We start from the raw sequence: 16,219 nt of genomic DNA on the forward strand, positions 1-16,219 counted from the left end.
TAATTTTTGATTTATTGTAGAGATGAGGTCTCGCCAAGTTGCCTAGGCGGGTCTCGAACCAGCTACTTTGAAGGCTGAGGTAGAAGGATCACCTGAGTCCAACAGGTAGAGACTGTGGTAGCTGTGAATATGTCACTGCACTCTAGACTGGGTGACAGAGTGAGACTCCAACTCAAAAAAAAAAAAGTTAGCCAGGTGTGGTGGCACTTGCCCTGTAGTACCAGTTACTCAGGAGGCTGGGGCAGAAAGACTGCCTGAGCCCAGGAAGTCAAGGCTGCAATAGGCTCTGATCCATGCCACTGCACTCCAGCTTGGGCAAGAGAGTGAGACCCTGACTCACATAAATAAATAAATACGCTTAAATATATTGGCCACATTTCATGTCTTTGAAAGTATGCGGGACTGTTTTCTTTCTTTCTTTTTGTTTTTGGAGTTGGAGTTTCACTCTGTTGCCCAGGATGGAAGGCAATGGCATGTTCACGGCTACCGCAGCCTTGACCTGCTGGGCTCAACTGATCCTTCTACCTCAGCCTTTCAAGTAGCTGGAACTACAGGCTTGCACCACCACACCTGGCTAATTTTTTGATTTCTTGTAGAGAGAAGGTCTTGCCAAGTTGCCCAGGCTGGTCTCGAACCCCTGGTCTCAGGTAATCCTCTTACCTCGGCCTCTCAAAGTGCTGGGATTACAGGCTTGAACTACTGTGCATGGCCTGAAAGTATGCAGGATTGTGAACCAAGTGTTCTGACTACACTAGAAAAACAGGGCGCTTTAACTATAGAATATTTGAGAAACAATTCAGTCTCTCCTTAACCGTCAAATATTTTGGCACAGTTCATCACTCCCATTTATTACGTTCTTGAAATGGCCCATTTTTGTTTTTGTTAAAATGCTTACATTATAGTATATATTCTGTTTACTGGAAACAAAACAAAACTCCTAGTTGAGTGATATAATACAATAACATAACACAGGGGCCATTTTGCTTCAAGAAGTTTAACTAGATAGCCCAATTACTGCTCGGTTGATGACATCTGTAGGACTCTTGTCTTACTCTATGACCATTACAACAAATGTCTTACATTGAAGCACATACTACAGAGCACTTGTTGAACTTAATCCTTTGCATAATGTACTTATGACAAGTAGTGCTTGCTAGATGTTTGAAGATTTTATGACCCATGTGCTAGGGCACGTTGAATTATTTGTAAGATAAATATTTAGTCTGAATTAATACCGTGAATTTTGGGGGCTAGAAGCATCCAGGCTCCTGTTCTGCTGAAAATATAATGTTGACTATCTCCCTTCAAGTCAGAGGAGGTGTAGTAATTAGAACACTTTCAGACATTACATTGAAAACCAGCTTTTTATGTTCCTGAAGCTATCTTGCTCTGTGTTAAAGCTACTAATTTTCTCAATGTAAGCTTTAAATAAATATTTCTTTAGAAAAAAATTATCATAACATAAAATCCATCATTTTAACTGTTACAAAGTGTACACTTCAGTGATTTTTAGTTTACTCATCATGTTGCAAAACTTTTACCACTACCTAATTTCCAACAAAAAAGAAACCCCACACCTATTCGGCACTCACTCACATTCTCTTCTTCCTCAGCCCCTGGCAACTATTAATCTCTCTTCTCTCTCTAGTTTCCCTATTTGGGATATTCTATATAAACAATATGTAGCTCTTCATGTCTGACTTCTTTTTTTTTTGAGCTGGAGTCTCACTCTGTCACCCAGAATGGAGTGCAGTGGCCGCTCCCGGCCACTGCAGCCTCGACCTGCTGGGCTCCGGCAATCCTTCCGCCTCAGCCTTCCAAGTAGCTGGAACTACAGGCGTGTGCTACCACACTTGGCTAATTTTTTATTTATGGTAGAGATGAGGTCTCGCCAAGTTGCCCAGGCGGGTCTCGAACCCGCGGGCTCAGGAAATCCATTAACCTCAGCCTCCCAAGGCGCAGGATTATAGGCTGAGCCACCGGGCCCGACTTGTGTCTGACTTCTTAGTGCAATGTTTTAAAGATTTATCCCTGCTGTAGCCTGTGTCAGTACTCCATTCCTTTCTGTGGCTGAATATTATTCTTGAATATACAAGAGATATCTATTTTTGAACCCATCGGCACAGCAAAAGGCAAGAACTATACTCAGTTCCTGTTGGTGTGGGTACTGTCTGACAGAATGAAGATGACAATGTCGCTGTGACACTGTTCAGTTATTTTATTTTTTTTTTTGAGTAGGAGTCTCACTCTGTCGCTCAGGCTGGAGTGCAGTGGCATGCTCGTGGTTACCACAGCCTCAATCTGCTGGGCTCAGGCAATCCTTTTGCCTCAGCCTTCCAAGTAACTAGAATCACATGCGTGTGTCACCACACCCAGTTAATTTCTTGCTTTATTGTAGAGACAAGGTCTCACCAAGTTGTCCAGGCTGGTCTTCAACCCTTGGGCTCAGGCAATTCTTTCACCTCCACCTCCTAAGGTGCTGGGATTACAGGTGTGAGCCACCGCACCTGGCCTATTCACAGTTTTAATTGTGATAGTCCTACATCAAGCTCTTTGGTTGAAAATACAGAGCAAATTCCATGAATAGCTTGAGAGTATGAAAACCTCACTTTTAAACACCAAGAGCCAACCTAAGCAGCATGTTGCACAGAAAACCTTTATTAACAAAGTCAGGGAAATACTGGCCCAAGCTCAGAAAGGAGCCTGGAAGGAACAGGCAGGAAAAGAAACAAAGCCTTCTGAATGAGAGAATGTTCCTGCCTGAGATCCTGTCAAAATGTACTAGGGTTAAGAGTTACACGAAGCTGAAAAGAAGTGCTGCTTATTCCCTGGACTGGTCAATCCGGCAATCATTCAAATCTTTGCGTGGTGGAGTGTGTTGCTCCTGTTCACCAGTTCTCACGGGAAAGGCCAATCTGCCTGGCCTCATGTATGCATTAAGCAAACGAAGGGTGTAGCCTGCATCCTTGAGATAAGCACTGTGTTCTCAAAGGGCCAACATTTACTGTCTAAATAGTTCCTTACTAAGGTCAACAGGAAGAAAATACAGGCAGCAAGAGTTTGAAGACAGAGCAGTGTCCTGATCAATTACGATACTTGCTGGCTGATGAAGAGAAAGAAATATCCTCAGTCTTGAAATACAAAGACTTCACATCATAAAATGTTAAATAAAATAATGAGATGCCATTTTTTAACCCGCCAATCAGTAAATACTCCCCCTGATCATAACACAGTGTGGGGAGGGATCTGGGGAACTAGAATAAAGGTAGTAAGCTGGGCTCAGTGGCTCAGCCTTGGGAAGCCGAGGTGAGTGGATTGCCTAAGCCCGTGGGTTCGTGACCTGCCTGGGAAACTTGGCAAGACCTCATCTCTACAATGAATCAAAAAAGTAGCTGGGCGTGGCAGTGCGCGCCTGTAGTTCCAGCAACTTGGAAGGCTGAGATGGAAGGATCGCTGGAGCCCAGCAGGTCAAGGCTGCAGTGACCGGGAGCGGCCGCTGCACTCCAGTCCGGGTGACGGAGTGAGATTCCAATTCAAAAAAAAAAAAAAAAGGAGAACTTCTCTGTGTTCTGACCAGCAGATAGAAAAAAAAGACAAAAACTGTCAGAATTTTATATTTCCTTTAAGTCAGCAGTCCCACTGCTAAGTTTACCTTATGGAAGTTATCACAGATGTGTTCCAGGAGTTGGCTACAAATATGTCTGTTATGGACTTGCTTATAACAGCAAGAAATAGGAAACAAGCCGGGCTCGGTGGCTCAGCCTGTAATCCCGCGCCTTGGGAGGCTGAGGTGAGTGGATTGCCTGAGCCCGCGGGTTCGAGACCCGCCTGGGCAATTTAGAGAGTCCTCAGCTCTACAATAAATCAAAAAATTAGCCGGGCATGGTCGCATGCGCCTGTAGTTCCAGCTACTTGGAAGGTTGAGGTGGAAGGATCTCTGGAGCCCAGCAGGTCGAGGCTGCGGTGGCCATGAGCGGCCACTGCACTCCAGCCTGGGTGACAGAGTGAGATTCCAACTCAAAAAAAAAAAAAAAAAAAAAAGATAAAGGGAGCTACAAATAAATATATTTTAAGTGGAGACAGCAAATATGTAGTATTTTTAATTGCAGTGTAACTGACATACAGCAAACTGCATATATTTATAATGTGCAGGTTTTGACATGTGCACAAACCCATGAAACCATTACCATATTCAAGATGATGAATGTGTCACCCCCAAAAGTTTCCTCCTGTTCCTATCTTATTTATCCCTCCGAGCACTCCTATCTTTGGGGCTGCACTAAGATGAAGCTATATTTCTCTGACACCCCACAGTTACTAAATTAATTCTTTTCCTTTTACCTGGGTTGGGTTCAGATTCCTCTTCTCCCTCCCCAGAATACAGTATTAACCCTGGTGTCCAATTTCCTCCATCTTGCTCCACCTACTTCCTTAATCCAGCCTTTATACACAATTTCCCTGTTTAGATTAAGGCCAAGTCAAAGATCTTCAACATGACCCTAAGGGTCCTTCAGGATCAACATCTCGCTTCACCCCTTAAAACCTTATTTCTTGATATGCTCCCAAAATCCTAAAGTCTGTTCCAGGTACCAAATATGCTTTCCAATATCTTTTCTTAAGCTTTTTTCCTGATTTGGAACAATCTTAAATCTCCTTCAGCCCCAGGAAAATCCTACTCATTCTTCCAGAATTTAGACCAGTGATTCCAACTAGGGGCAATTCTGTCCTTCAGGGGATATCTGACAATTGCTGGAGACATTTTTCTGTTATAACGACTGAGCAAGGGGGGCGGGGCAGCTACTGACATACAGTGGGTAGAGATTAGGGAATACTGCTGAATATCCTACAATGGGCCGGGCACGGTGGCTCATGCCTGTAATCCCAACACCTTGGGAGGCTGAGGTGGGAGAATCGCTTGTGTCCAGGAGTTTGAGACCAGCCTGAGCAATATAGTGAGACCTTGTCTCTACAGAAAATAGAAAAATCAGCTTGTAGGGGAGCGAAAGCAAGAGTAAAGGAGGCGTGGCAGTTTCCACCTGGTTTCAGAGGATGTATAAAAAAGCTTAAGAACTCTGGCAGAAGCCTGCCACGGGGCAGAGCCCCAGCAGAGCCTCTACTAGGGAAGTTCTGAGAGGAGGGGAAATGAGGGTTGGAGTTCCCTACACAAAGTCCGCAATGGGGCATTGCCTAGTGAAGATATGGTAATGGGGCCGCCACCCTCCAGATCCCAAGCCAGTAGTGTGCATCCTTAGCCTGGAAAAGTCGCAGGCATTCAACTCTAGTCCATGAGAGCAGCCACATGGGCTATGCCCAGAAAATCTAGGGAAAGGAGGCTGCTCAAGGCCTTGGGAGCCCACCCCTCATACCAGTGGGCCCAGGATAAGGGACACAGATCAAAGATAATTTTGTAGCTTTAATACTTAATGTCTGCCCTGCTGGGTTCTGGACTTGCACTGGGCCTGTTTCCCCTTTCATTTGACTAATCTATCCCTTTGAAATGGAAAGGTTAGCCAGGCTCGGTGGCTCAGCCTGTAATCCTGTGCTTTGGGAGGCTGAGGTGAGTGGATTGCCTGAGCCCGCGGGTTCGAGACCCGCCCAGGCAACTTGGCGAGACCTCATCGCTACAATAAATCAAAAATCAGCCGGGTGTGGTAGCGCACGCCTGTAGTTCCAGCTACTTGGAAGGCAGAGGCGGAAGAATTGCCAGAGTCCAGCAGGACGAGGCTGCGGTGGCCGGGAGCGGCCACTGCACTCCAGTCTGGGTGACAGAGTGAGACTCCAACTCAAAAATAAAAATAAAATTAAAAAATTTAAAAATAAAAATAAAAAAAGAAAGAAAAGTATGTATTCATACAAAAATTTATACAAATGTGAGACGAGCATAACATTTAGGAGGCAAGGGGTGGAATGGTATAGTTTGGGTTATTGTCCCTTCCAAATCTCTTGTTGAAATATGACCCCCAGTGATGGAGGTGGGGAGGTGACTGGGTCATGGGAGCAGATCCTTCATGAATGAATGGCTTTGTGCCATTCTCACCCTATTAGTTCACACAAGAACTGACTGCTTAAAAGAGCCAAGCACCACCACCTCCACTCTTGCTTCCAATCTTACCATGTGACATGCCTGCACACTCTCTGCCTTCTGCCATGGTTGTAAGCTTCCTGAGACCTCACCAGAAGCCCAGGAGATGTGGGCACTATGCAGAACTGTAAGCCAGAATAAACCTCTTCCTTTATAAATTAAAAAAAAAATTAGCCGGGCGTGGTAGTGTGTGCCTGTAGTTCCAGCTATTTGGAAGGCTGAGGCGGGAGGATTGCCGGAGCCCAGCAGGTCAAGGTTGTGGTGGCCGGGAGCAGCCACTGCACTCCAATCTGGGCAACCAAGTGAGACTCCAACTCAAAAAAAAAAAAAAAAAAAAAAAAATCAGCTCGTGTGGTGGTGCATACCTGTAGTCCCAGCTATTCAGGAGGCTGAGGATCACCTGAGACCAGGAGATTGAGGCAATGAATAGCTATGATTGTGCCACAGGACTCCAGCCTGGGCAACAGAGAGAGACCACAACTCAAAAAACAAACACACACACACACTCAAATCCTACAATACACAGGAGAATCCCCACAACAAAGAATTTTCTAGTTCCAAAAGTCAACAGAGCAGAGGTTGAGAAGCCCTGATGCAAATCAAAACTCCAGCACCCATATTCTGTGAAAGCTCTCCCTGCCTGCCCTCCACATCAAGTTCCATGCTTGCTGACAGGCCTACCCTGACATCCAAAATATACCTCTTTTTCAGCATTTATGTCACTGCAGGAGAGGTTCTGATTTACTTATGTCTGCTTCACTGAATTATAATTGCTTCAAAAGCAGAGACCATCTTTTTTTATCTGTAGATGTCTGATGTGTAACAAAAGAGCTTATTCACTATTTTGTAATTAAATTTTAGTATCATACTTACATTTAACAATGAATGAACAAAAGATACAAAGAAGCACTTATTCTCTTGGCTTTATCACAAAATCCTTTAAGAACTACACAAATATATGTTTGGTATTAAAACATTGGGAAATACAGAGAAGCAAGAAGAAAAAATCAAAACAAAAAGTAATTTTTAAACAAGCAGAGGCACCATCTACAGACGGGAGAAATAAACCCCACAAAGTAAACTTGAAAATTCTGAAAAGCAGTGCTAGAATTTTTATAGCACAAATCTGACGATGTACTCTATACTTACTTGAGAACAGCAATCTCTTGAACTGTTATGGCCCTTTTATCTTTGGTTCCCATGTAGGAAAATATATTTGGCTTGACTCTGGTAAGACAGAAACAAAATCTTCTGAAGTCACATACCATAAGAAAATCTTATTTTTTATAATTTAAGTTTCAAAAGAAATATGCTTAAAATCATAACACAGTAAGAAAGAAGTTAAATTTTATGTAAACATAATTTACTATGCAAGCCAGAAAAAGTAAATGATAGCCAGGTATGGTGGCATGTGCCTATAGCCCCAGCTTCAGCAGGCTGAGATGGGAGGATTGCCTGAGCCCAGGACAAGACCAGCCTGGGCAACATAGTGAGATCTTGTCTCTTTGGAAAAAAAAGTAAGTAAATCATGGTCAAACAATTCCCTTCTTAGCAGTGCTTGACCTAGAACATTTGTGGCTATTAGCATATAGTTAATGTTCACAGACTTGGCTAGCCAGTAGCAAAGGAAATAAGGCATCTCCTACTGATCACCTGTAATTCATTAGATTATATACAGCAGTCAAAGTGAAGAAAAAATGCATTCTAGAGATATAATGTGCCACTTTAAAAATTTATCTTCAATTGCCGGGCATGGTGGCTCACACCTGAAATTTCAGCAATTTGGGAGGCTGAGGTGAGAGGACTGCCTGAGCCCAGGGGTTCAAAACCAGCGTGGGCAGTTTGGCAAGACCTTGTCTCTACAATAAATAAAAAAAATAGCCGGGTGTGGTGGCGTGTGCCTATAATTCCAGCTACTTGGAAGGATTGCCTGAGCCCAGCAGGTCAAGACTATGATGGCCATAAACATGCCACTGCACTACGGCCTGGGCGACAGAGTGAGACTCTGACTCAAAAAAAAAAAAAAAGACAATTCATATTGAATCTGAGTCATTTTGATATAAGTAAATTAGTTAACTAAGCAGTTAAAAACTGCTCTTTATGAAAAGGAGAAAACCAGGAAGAATTTCTTGAACCCTGATCAATCTTCAATTCCAGATTTCAGACTCCCTCCTCAGGTTGTCTATTCCCTTACCAGGAATAGTCTGTTCTCCCTGCCTCAGGTACAGACAGGAGACCACAGACTCTCCCAGGGAGCTCATAAATACAGCAAAATAAACTGTTACCTATTGGATACTGCGTGTTATGGGCTGAACTGTGTCTCCAAAACTCGTACGTTGAAGCTCTGACCTCCAGTACCTCAAAATGTGACTGTATTTGAAGTTAGGGCCTTTAAAAAGGTGAGTAAGTTAAAATGAGGCCATTTAGGGTGGGCCCTAAGCCAGTCTGACTAGTGTCCTCAGAAGAGGAAATCTGGACACAGAGACACCAAGGGTGTACACACACAAAGACAGGGCCATGTGAGGACACGGTGAGAAGGCTGCCATCCCAAGCCAAGGAGAAAGGACTGAAAAAAAACCAAACCTGCCAACACTTTGACCTTGAGACCTCTAGCCTCTAGAAATGTACAAAAGTTAATTTCTATTGTTTAAGACACTGGTCCGTGGTATTTTCTTATAGCAGTCCTAGCAAACCAATATACTGTGTTATCATATTTAAACTGAGTTAAATATATATTAGAAAGCAAGTTTCCACAGCATACAAATTTGCTGTGATGCCTGCAGTCATTTCCATTTTTTAAAAAAGCTTCGGCATCTTGCCCACCCTCCGAGATCTAGTCTCTGCTATATTTGAATTCCTGTGAGAAAATATGACCGGCCTCTGGTTTTCCATTTTGACAGTCTCCAGGAAGAGCTCCTAGTCTAAGAAAGCCAGTCCCTGCAACCATGTCAAAATGCAGGCTTTCAGCTGGGCTCGGTGGCTCAGTTTGTAATCCCATGCCTTTGGGAGGCTGAGGTGAGTGGATTGCCTGAGCCCGCGGGTTCGAGACCCACCTAGGCAGGTGAGACCTCATCTCTACAATAAATCAAAAAATTAGCCAGGCATGGTAGCGCACGCCTGTAGTTCCAGCTACTTGGAAGGCTGAGGGCGGAAGGATCGCTGGAGCCCCAGCAAGTCAAGGCTGCGGTGGCCGGGAGCAGCCACTGCACTCCAGTCTGGGCGACAGTGAGACTCCAACTCAAAAAAAAAAAAAAAAAAAGCAGGCTTTCAAAGGAGAAAGTTAGTTTTTACTTCCAATCATGTGATGTGTGGACTGGTAACTCTCAACTGTATGTGAACTATTTACCTACAGAATTTTTATCCTAAATTATTGGCAATATGCACAAGGGAGGTTCAAAAAATTAATTTCTTCATTGCCTAAGAAAAACATCACTGGGAGGCAGGTTTGCTATCTGTGAACATGGAAAGAGGCAAATACCTGCTGTTTTGATTTTGTATGCGCACAAGAACAAGATACTAACCTTAAATATTTGGAGAGTACATTAATAGCATCCATGGTGTCTTTGTTTTCCTTGTATAGTACAAAGTGGCAATAACTTCCCCTAGATTTTGGCCAAGAATGCTTTCTTGGATCTTAAAGACAAAAGAGTAAATGTTATATATATCATAATAAAAGTTATTTGAGTTTTTTCTTATGAAACCCTACAGAGCTCTTTTTTCCCTATAGAACCCTTGAGAAATCAGATCTAGTCTGCTAAGAAATATATATTAAGTGCTTATGGCTGTGTCTGTGAACTGTAGGTATTAAACTGCCTGGCTTAACATTATCTGCCCATATTTAAAATTAAAAGCTAAAATGCAAAGGGTATGTAAAATGACTAAGACTAACCAGTGATGTTCACACAGGAGAGACATGGAGGAGACCCGTGTTCCCCAGCCATGTTATGTGTTGCTTTACCAGCATGTGTCTGGCAGGTGGGCTGACTAGCTCTCTAGAACACATGCAGTTCAGAAGGAAACAGCAATTACATTGGAATCCACAAGACTTGCCTTAAATCCATAATCAGGTATTCACACATATTGCAGGTGGGCTGCCTTATGGTGAGGAGTTGTCTCAGTGACATGATAACATTCTCCAAAGGCCACTCCCTCATAAAAGTTTAGCTACTGTCTAGTGATAGAGAGAGTACCTGATTTAAGACCTGATTGTCACTCATGAGGAAAAGGAAGCTTTAAATATTAAGCCAGGTTAAATGCTGACTTCTGAGCCAGTGTTACTTCAATTGTTCAACTCCTTGGAAAACAATGTAAGATGCAGGTTGAAGCTGCACAAAGAGTGTTTTGAAAAATTGATACTTTGGGAAAAATATGTAAGCCAAAGCTACACTGTACAGACATTGGACAATAACATTCATGAGTCTTGTGTGACTCAAAGCTGCAGTTATTACTTGAACAACACATATAGTTCATTTGATTACTGTAACACCATAAAAGAAAAACCATGAAAAAATATTTCATACAATCCTTAGAAATGTTCTTTTGTCTTTGTCCCTAAAATAATCCTTTCCTATGGACTCATGAGAAGCTTAAGATATTCCTGGCACTGAAGTTACCTGGATGCCTACCTGGCTTTGTCAAGGCAAAAGCACTGTTTGATAGGTTAGTGATTTAAGTTACAAAGTAAAGAACAAAAGAATCAATAAGCCATCTCAGAAAATGGCCACACATTTATGCCTGGTGAATCACTTTTTCTTCTTGATAAATATTTGAGTCTTGGACAGAAAAGTATTACAAGTGTTTCTTTAGCTCTTGGTGTGAATTCCTCAAAATTTCTTCAGAAAAGTGTTGAGTAGGAATATGATTTTCAGTTTTCCTTCCAGCTCACTGTTAGTTAAGCAACGTTGTCTATACTTAGCACTTGCAACAAAATCATTGGCATTTCACTTTATTATAGGAAATGCCAAACAATCTTACCTGCTGCAGTTCTGACCTCTGTCCAAATGCACAGCATAAACAGCACAAGAGAGGAATGTTTAATTTATAATATCAAAGTGCTTTTGAGGTGAACATGCAAATGACTGCAAGGTAAGTTTCTACCGAAAACTTCTACAGCACTGGTAGTTACGTGGTGGGTTCACAGCCATTTAGACATTGACAATGGAATGTTGTGGAGGCAAGACGTGAACAAGCAGAAAACACACCTACAGGTACAGCCTCCCTGTCTCAACCTCTTCATGATGGGCATATCAGTTCTTCCTCACAGCTGTACTGTCTGTACCCATGGAATGCAGCAAAAGGTTTAAGACTGGAGACCAAATGCTTCCCCAGTCAGAGATTGGTTTTCTTAAATATAGGAGGACATGTGCCAAAATGTTGTTTGTGATTACGTTCTGATGGTGAGACTGCAAGTAATTATTGCTTTGCTTTGGCTTTTCTGTGTTTTATGAGTTTCCTGCATTGAATTATGAAGATTTACACAGTTATCTAAGTTCTTTCATTTGGTGAAAAGAGATTTAAGGGATGATTTAAGACACGTATCCATGAGTGCAATGCCATCTGCATGAAAGAGACATTTCTGAGACAGAAACACTTAGCATGCAGTGGGTATTAGATATTAAGAAATTATTGTTGATTTTGTTGGATGTAATAATAGCATGGGGTATTAGTGTGTACCTGGTAAATAGATACTGAAGTATTTATGAGTGAAATGATGTGCTTTAAAATGCTCAAAAAAAAAAAAAAAAGAGAGAGGGATAGATGAAACAAAAACTACAGATTATTGATAATCTTGAAGATGGTTTATGGTACACAGGGATTCCATATACTACTTCCTCTATGTGTGTGCATGCTTGAAAACATACATAAATAGTTTTTGAAAACATTGATAATAAAAGTTTATGAAGTGCAGCTACAGTTTTTTCTTAACTCCCTCTTCAGTGCATTCATAATTAAGTATAATGGCAAGAAGTAAATGAGGTCATAAGACTAAAAAACTAAATGCTGTTAATGCTGTTCTACCTTAAGAGAAACCATGACAACCAGGTATGAGTTTTGGCGCACAAGCATGCGTCCTCTACTTAGCAAACCCAAGCAATGAACATGCATACATCATCTCCTTTGCAGGTAACAGATACAAGTATATATTCTTTTTCTAAGTGCATTCAATATACAAGATGGTAAGCATGCATTGATTAATATGCATTTGGGGAATATTTTGAATAACAGAAAATCAATGTGTCTCTATTTATTTTGGGCAATTTGTTTGACTTTATAAAACTCCAATCCTTAAGAATGCTAAGCAGCATATACTTAGCATTATAGTTGAAGTGAATTCAAAATAATTTGCAGACATTTTTGAGGCACTCCAATTTATAATGCAAATGCAAAGAATTCTCAGCCTGGGTAATATGGTTCTTCCTATTTACAGACAGTTGCTTCCACCTTCTGAGGGTCTGACATGGCAGACCCAGTCTAGCAGAAATGGAAACCAGATATAGGGAAATCAAGTTCAGAATATTCATGCATTGAGCACAGAGATCTCCATGAATAAGGAAAATGTCTGTAGAAAGATGACAGAGTGGGGTAGCATGCAGAACACTCTTTCTTCTTATTCAAGGTCATTCCCACCACTGTACCCCTGCACACCAACCTTTCAGCTCCTGCTCCATCCGTTGCCTTTACCAGTCTCCTCCCAGAATTCTCACCCTCCCTCTCTGTTGGCTCTTTCCCTTTATTATATAAATACTTCATGGCTCTTTCATTTTTAAAGGCTAGCCTATGCTCTCCTTAAACATTTTCCTTGCCTTCTCCTTCCCTTTCCAGCTTATTGCAAAGCGGTCTATACACACTACTTTCCATCTCAGTCTACTATGTAAACTGGCTGCAACCTCATCATGCCACAAACACTGTTCTGGCAAAAAGACACCAGTGACTTCCATGTCGCTAAATTGACGGGTACGTTTCAAGTATCTTGCCGGGCCTGTCTGAAGCGTTCTCCACTGCTGGTTCTCCACTGCTGACCACTCTGATTACTAGGATTCCCTATTCCTGTGGATTCCATGACAATACTCTCTCCTAGAGAGTTGCTTTGTCCCTATCTGACTCCTCCTCTGGAGACGTTATGGGTCCCTAGATATGAGTCCATCCTGGGAACCACACACTTGACAAAGTATAGATAATCCATACATTTACACAGCACAATTTTTTTTTTGAGTTGGAGTCTCTCGCTCTGTCACCCAGGCTGGAATGCAGTGGCACCCTCATGGCCACCGCAGCCTCAACCTGCTAGACTCAGGTGATTCTTCCGCCTCAGTCTTCCAAGTAGCTAGAACTAAAGGTATGCACCACACCAGGCTAATTTTTTGGTTTTTTGTAGAGATGAGGGCTTGCCAAGTTGCCCAGGCTGGTCTTGAACCCGTGGGTTCAGGCAATTCTCTTACCTCGGCCTCCCAAAGTGCTGGGATTATAGACGTGAGCCACCACGCTCGGTGTAAAAGTTTTTTAATATAAGTCTTTAAATACAAGTTTTAGAGGCATTTGGAATGTATACTATCTATCTCAAAGTATAAATTAGTGTACTTGTTTGTGTAATATTGTAATGATTATAATCATACCATATTTATTCTTTGGTAAGTAAAGCAATGTGTCTTGTCAAACTGTCTTAACACACAAAATAATATCTAAGTTTAAACAGCTGGTAAATTGTGGTGTTTGGGTGCCATGACCTGGGTTCTACCACATCTCTGTTTTAGGATGTGAGACTATTTGACAGAAGTTTAGGTTAAGAATATTGCAAATCGGCTAGATAATGAAAAACCTATCAGTAACAACTTGTATCAAGGTTTGGTAGTAAAAAGCTTTAAAATAAATTGCAAAGCTCTGCAATGCCTTTTATTTTATTTTATTTTTTTGAGCTGGAGTCTCACTCTGTCACCCAGGCTGGAGGGCAGTGGCACAGTCACAGCTCACTGCAGCCTTGACTTCTTAGGCTCAGGTGACCCTTCTACTTTAGCCTCCTGAGGGGCTGGGACTACAGGCATGTCCATCCCACCATGCCTGGCTAACTTTTTGATTTTTTTGTAGAGATGAGGTCTTGCTGTGTTGCCTAGGCTGGTCTTGAACTCCTGGGCTCAAGCAATTCTCTCACCTTGGCCTCCTAAAATACTGGGATTACAGGCGCCAGTCACTGCACCTGGCCTGCAATGGCACTTTAAAAGATACGTTATTCGAATGCTAGACAAGGTGACCCAGGAGGACAAGCTGTCATTGGTAGCAGGTTCCACTTGCAGGATCATGATACGAACTCTCCCTCCTTTCCCAGTGGCACTTATTTCAGGCCACTCAGGTTATGGGAGGAGAGACAAGTCTGTATCAGGTGACTGCAGGCTTTCTGGGCCAGGAAACAATCTTCTATGGGGTAAGAGGGAACAGCTCTTATGGCACAGATTTAGTTCACTTTTTAATAAATGCCACAGCACTTCAAACCCAAGAGATACAGCTCTAAATGCAAGAGTTGATCCAATCTGACCTGTCTTCATGCTTCTATTTAAAATGAGCAATTCACATTTTACTGAGAGCGTCAAAAGGGAGATGGGGAAGAGTGGTTCATATCACACAGCCCAGCATTTCACTTTGAAAATCCAAAGGAAATTTTATATTGAAAATCATGAAAGGTGGGTGAGCATAAGCAAAGAGAACATAGATAAAAACTGAACATGAGATCTCGCACCAGTCACCTTAAAGAAAGGAAAGGAAGCCGGGCTCGGTGACTCAGCCCGTAATCCTGCGCCTTTGGGAGGCTGAGGTGAGTGGATTGCCTGAGCCCGTGGGTTTGAGACCCGCATGGGCAGCGAGACCTCATCTCTACAATAAATCAAAATCACCCGGGCGTGGTAGCGCATGCCTGTAATTCCGGCTACTTGGAAGGCTGAGGCGGAAGGATCGCCGGAGCCCAGCAGGTCAAGGCTGTGGTGGCCAGGAGCAGCCATTGCACTCCAGTCTGGGTGACAGAGTGAGACTCCAACTCAAAAAAACAAACAAACAAAAAACAAAAAAGAAAGAAAAGGGGAGAAACACTGTAATGGCCACTTTGGCCTACAAAGGCCCTCCCTCCCATCACAAAACCTAGCATCTCCTAGTAATGACAATCACCCCTAGCCCAAAAAATCCAGTTTCTGCCTTTTCCAGTCTGCCTCCTCATGACCACACCAAGCAGAAAAAGACCTTGCCTCATTTTCCTATCTTGGTTGAGGCTGGTGCTACTGACCAATGTGGGGTACCTCTCTATAAGGAATATCTCCCTAGCAGCCCTCTGGACTAGGTTTCTTGAGAGTATTAAGACCAAATGCAGAAATGCACCTTTGTTTTAAAATGAAGGCTGAGGCTGTGCACGGTGGCTCACACCTATAATCGTCATGCTTTGGGAGGTAGAGGCAAGAGGACTGACTGAGCCCAGGGGTTCAAGACCAGCCTAGGCAACTTGGCAAGGCCTCATCTCTACAATAAACTGAAAAAATTAGCTGGGCGTGGTAGTGCACGCCTGAGGTTCCAGCCACTTGTAAGGCTGAGGCAGAAGGATCATCTGAGCCCAGCAGGTCGAGGCTGTGGTGGCCATGAGCATGCCACTGCACTCTAACCTGGGCAACAGAGAATCCAACTCAAAACAAACAAACAAACAAACAAACAAAAAGAAGTCTGAGTCTCTCTGGTAAAAATAAATAAATAAATAAAATTACACACACAAATTTTTTTTTTTGAGTTGGAGTCTCACGCTGTCACCTAGGCTAGAGTGCAGTAGCACACTGATGGTCACCGCAGCCTTTACCTACTGGGCTCCTTTCACCTCAGTCTTCCAAATAGCTGGAACTACAGGCCTGTGCCACTGTGTCTGGCTAATTTTTTTGATTTATTGTAGAGATGAAGTCTTCACCAAGTTGCCCAGGCTGGTTTTGAACCTGTGGGCTCAGGCAATCCTCTCACCTCAGCCTCCCAAAGTGCTGGGATTATTGGCGTGAGCTACCATGTCCGGTTTAAAAAAATTTTTTTTTTTTTGAGTTGGAGTCTCACTCTGTCACCCAGACTGGAGTGCAGTGGCACACTCCCGGCCACCGCAGCCTTCAACCTGCTGGGCTCCGGCGA

The 16,219-nt window shown here is 42.8% G+C and overlaps 1 protein-coding gene across 2 annotated transcripts in view; it reads right to left on the reverse strand.

Moving 5' to 3' along the window:
• PUS7 (pseudouridylate synthase 7 (putative)) overlaps positions 1–16,219 on the reverse strand; it is a 58,011-nt gene that overhangs the window by 31,788 nt on the left and 10,004 nt on the right. Inside the window, exons 5-7 of one of the 2 annotated variants that reach the window (XM_021719432.1) lie at positions 11,057–11,074; positions 9,604–9,715; positions 7,232–7,309 (exon numbers count right to left, since the gene is read on the reverse strand). In XM_021719432.1, coding sequence (XP_021575107.1) covers positions 7,232–7,309; positions 9,604–9,715; positions 11,057–11,074 — 208 coding nt within the window. The remainder of the gene's footprint in view (positions 1–7,231; positions 7,310–9,603; positions 9,716–11,056; positions 11,075–16,219) is intronic. The other variant, XM_008071761.2, reaches the window with a different exon arrangement.

Source organism: Carlito syrichta, unplaced genomic scaffold (genome assembly GCF_000164805.1).
Source record: "Carlito syrichta isolate Samal-C Ts95f unplaced genomic scaffold, Tarsius_syrichta-2.0.1 Scaffold314713, whole genome shotgun sequence".
Taxonomy (NCBI): domain Eukaryota; kingdom Metazoa; phylum Chordata; class Mammalia; order Primates; family Tarsiidae; genus Carlito; species Carlito syrichta.